The sequence below is a fragment of the Austrofundulus limnaeus genome, unplaced genomic scaffold, assembly GCF_001266775.1.
Source record: "Austrofundulus limnaeus strain Quisiro unplaced genomic scaffold, Austrofundulus_limnaeus-1.0 Scaffold84, whole genome shotgun sequence".
Lineage (NCBI taxonomy): Eukaryota > Metazoa > Chordata > Actinopteri > Cyprinodontiformes > Rivulidae > Austrofundulus > Austrofundulus limnaeus.
The window spans coordinates 476,802-481,079 of NW_013952486.1; the positions used below are offsets into that span (position 1 = coordinate 476,802).

The 4,278-nt window shown below is 37.0% G+C and overlaps 1 protein-coding gene across 1 annotated transcript in view; it reads right to left on the minus strand.

Moving 5' to 3' along the window:
* aacs (acetoacetyl-CoA synthetase) overlaps nt 1-4,278 on the minus strand; it is a 46,563-nt gene that overhangs the window by 14,737 nt on the left and 27,548 nt on the right. Inside the window, exon 11 of the mRNA XM_014011719.1 lies at nt 970-1,034. Coding sequence (XP_013867173.1) covers nt 970-1,034 — 65 coding nt within the window. The remainder of the gene's footprint in view (nt 1-969; nt 1,035-4,278) is intronic.

Here is a 4,278-nt window from a genome sequence, read left to right on the forward strand (position 1 = left end):
ACACACACACACACACACACACACACACACACACACACACACACACACACACACACACACACACACACACACACACACACTGTGCGTCCTGGTCACACACACACACACACACACACACACACACACACACACACACTGTGCCAGCTGGATCAAGTGTCAGAGGCAAACAAAAGGGGAGATAAAACAGAAGGGATGCTTTTTAGAAACTGTTCACAAAAATGGTTCCAGTGGTAGATTGATGTGCAGGAACCAGTTCTTACTGGTTCTATCACAGCTAAGAACCGGCTCAGTTTGTCTACAGCCAGAAAGCCACCACATAAACACTTTATTATGCCACTTGGCCAAACACTAAATGTCTCCATTTTAAACCTCCCTTTGTTGTATTCTGAGTTTCTTTAAAGGCACCACACTTCAGGGAGACAGTTTATCTGCAGTTTTGACAGGGTTTGCCTCATTATCCCTGAAAACAAGCAGGATTTATCCACTTAACTGACTTTAAAAACAACAACATGGAGAAAGTGAGCTGCMAAAGACGCTCATAAATTCACATCAGCGCTAGAACTCAGTTTTTGATGTTTCTGTTTTGAATTAGACAGATAAAACGCTGCACTGGCTCATGCTTTTTAAATATGGCTCTTACAACAGTGTAGATGTTAAATGGTCACAGTGGACACACCCTCTGCCTCCAAAAAAGCTGCTTTTGTTTTAGTTTAAACTAATTCGTAAGAATGTGAAGAAGCAAACAATGACATCAAAACATTGCCTTATTTGAAGGTTAGAAAGATATTAATAGGTATTAGTAGATCTCTGATTACCTTTAGAGATCTGTGTATCTTTGAAAACAAAAACAGTAACTTGACTAATGACTATTCATCTGAAAATCTCCTTGTTATAGTTGTGTGTCTGGTACCATTTGTGTGCACGCCTGTGTGTGTAAGTGTGCATATTGTGGCTGTGACTACAACTCACAGGGTTTGAGGTTCCTCTCCTGCAGCACAGACAGCCACTTAGCCCCAGTGCCAAAGATGGTGATACTGGGGAAGAGAAAAATACAGACAGAAGGACGAGGTTTATTTTTTTGCACCAGCATTAAGAACAAGGATTATTCCTTCTTAAGTACAAAAGAAAACACTTTTTTTGTATGAAAATATCATAGATTTATTTTCAGTGTTGTCAACTGTCTTAGTCATTGTTTAACGTGTTTCACATAGTGAAGAAGACCAACACATCCAAACCGGCAAACTTATTTAATGAAATCCATCTATCCATCCACCCATTCATCCAAGTAAAATATATGTCTTAATTACCAGATTACATAAAAAGTATAAAGCATTAAAGGCACTCAAAAGCCAGAGAAAATAAGTATGTCTTAAKGTACTTTTATAAACTTTGTTTCAATTCAAAAGCTTAACTAAATTTACCTTCTGTTACTTCAGACTGGGTTTATTTTGCTCCAGAAAATTAATCACACCATTTTTACATAAACACACTTCAGATTTTTGTTATGTTGGAAAAACTAAAAACTTTTGCATTTATATGTTTAGAGTTGGAAAGCATTTCCAATGTTTGTAGAAAAAAACACCCATCTGCACCAGATTTGATCTTAATAATTAGGTAGTGATTGAAAAAAATATGACAAAAGGTTTGATTTCAAAATAAAAACGCTGTTGGCACAAGCGTGACTTTGCTGCTTCGCCTGAGCCGTGGTATTGCTCCATTTTTTGCTTCGCTGAATTTGAGCCGAATGTAAATAAAAACCTAAAAAAGGGCACAAGTTAGCGAGCAGCCTTTGCCCTTAATCCCGTCTGCTCCAGTGGAGCTGCKCAGTAGCCTGTTGTACTTGGAAGCTCCCAGTGGAGCGGCATGAGTCACTGTGTAAATGTAAAGCAAGGTGATGCAGAAACACAGCTTGTGTGCTCAGTTAAGCCTTCATGGATTGATAAAAAAATAAATAAAAAAATAAAAAAATGGGAGGAAACGCTGATGGGGAATTGACTTTTAGCTGAAGAAACACAAAAGGGACTCGCTGTACACAAAACTGATCAAACAACATGAACAAAATGTCTCAATTTTAGACGCTCCACAAGAAAAAGTATTGACAGATTGTACATAACAGATGCGGAATGAAATGTTTTCTTGGAAAGCACTTCCTGTGAATGGAAGTCACCCTGACAGCTGACAACAGTTGCACAACATGTGGAGGYAAAAAGTGACAAAACTTCACTTTTCTGTGGCCTGTGGACCCGATTTAAAAGCATAGAAGACAAAGGCTCTTTTAAAGTCTCTCAGGAACATTTGCRTTTGTTTGTTCCTGTCATTTAAAGGGTTTATTGCCAATATCAAATCAATGAAAATCACCTCATCATTTTGGAAACCATTTATGTCATTCAATCAATCAATCAAAAAAAAAAGATCTGGATGTCAGGCACAAAGCATTGCTTTGGTGCTTTATTGATTAGATAAGAATCAGTTGAAATTGGTGCAATAGTGGTTTCTGATGGGGTGAGTGACCAGGATAAGGGTTAGATGTGGTGAAATTATAAAAGTTTAAAGAAGAAATGTGTTAGATTGAWCAAATCAAATGGTAAGTCTGCTTCTGCAAGCCTCAAATATTGTTACCAGTTTACTTTTTCCATAAAATGTGTCATTTTAGGGTGACTATTTACTGCAAAGCAATGTGAATAAACATAATTTTAAATCAAAGTATGCTATATGTGTCTTCCTGTTTTCTTAATGTCAAACTCTTTGCTTTAAATTGTTCTAAATTGTATAATATTTTACAGTTTAACATTAAAGAAACATTTAAAACACTGATAGTTTCATTTATCCCTTTGGAACAGTTTATTCTATTTTTCCTAAATGTRGTTGCAACCGTGTGATTCTGCAGATGACGCTCAAACTCCAAATCTATTTGTCATCTGCACACAAAGTCACTCTCCATTCCATCCATCATCCCTGACCCCCCATCTGCATCTGGATTTGTTCATTGCTGGCTACCATGGAAACAGTCAGCCTATTCTGATTGGAGGCAGGTGGCCAGGTGTGGCTGCTAATTGGGTGTTTAGGATGGAGGGAGGAGGAGAAGCTGTGAGTCCTTGCTGGTGAGAGAGTGCGGCAGCATGAGGTGACTGTGCGTGTTTCAAGGGAGACATGTTACCGGAAGCACCTGAGTCAATAAGCGATGCTCAAAGGCAATCAGGTACAAGAGCACCTCAGACCAATTATTGTATTATGGGCCTGTGTGCATGTCGTGATGTGGCAGCTGAAGATCTACTTTTCTGTGTATCTTTTCAAAGCTATTCTTGGCTTGACTTGTTCTCTACGCCAGTAAAACCTTAGGCTATAAATAAAAGCCTCTCTTTTTTAGGTTTGATGAGCTACAAGGGACAATGTGAACTAATGGTTAATAAGATTTAACAAGGTTCATGCTGTTATGCCTTATGAAGGCTGTGTTTTTTTTTTTTTTGAAATTTTTTTTTTTTTGAAAATTTTTCTATTTAAAGTAAATGCTGTATTTGAAGTGCCCAAGTTAATTTACTTACTAAAATTTCTGTTTTAGGTACATGCTTAAAGAGAACAGATCATGCTAAATCAAATTATTTAGCCTTTATATGCATTTTGTTGAGCACTTTGAGTTTGTAGGAGTGCAGAAAATTTAAATTTAGTCTCTCCTACTGCTGCGTAGATATCTTTATATTCTGTTTAGGTCATATTTTTCAACCCGTTCAGTTTTTTTTCTATTTTCTATGACATTTTTTGAACTATTATGTCAAATTATTTACAACGGAACTTCTAAATAAGAGCTGGAATTACCAACTGCAACAATTACAATTTGGTCRTCTTCATTCTCCTCTCGCTTTTTGGTTCAGACTCTGGCTTCAACATGCAAAGGCCCTTTCACACTAACATTTTAGACAACTCATGCCGACTTAAGAAAATTTTGTTCTGACTATTTTACTCATTTTGGCTAGCAGTGCTAATCCAAAAATTAGCTTCGCAAATTCTAAAGCGCTTATGAAAATATTTAGGTCTGCAACTTCAAAAGCGCTTATGCCATAGAAAAACTAGCAGAAGCTAATTTTAAAGCGCAAGTTCAGTTTAACACTTACTGGCTGGCAACAATTCATGTACAATATATGCACAACACTGCCAACTAGCAGTGTATGAACTCGTTTACAACTTAATTCTACAACCGCCAAGTGAGGATTGCTAATTCGGCTGCTTCTTTGTCTTTTTCTTTTGTTTGTTGTAGATTTTTCATTAAAGAAGCATCAATAA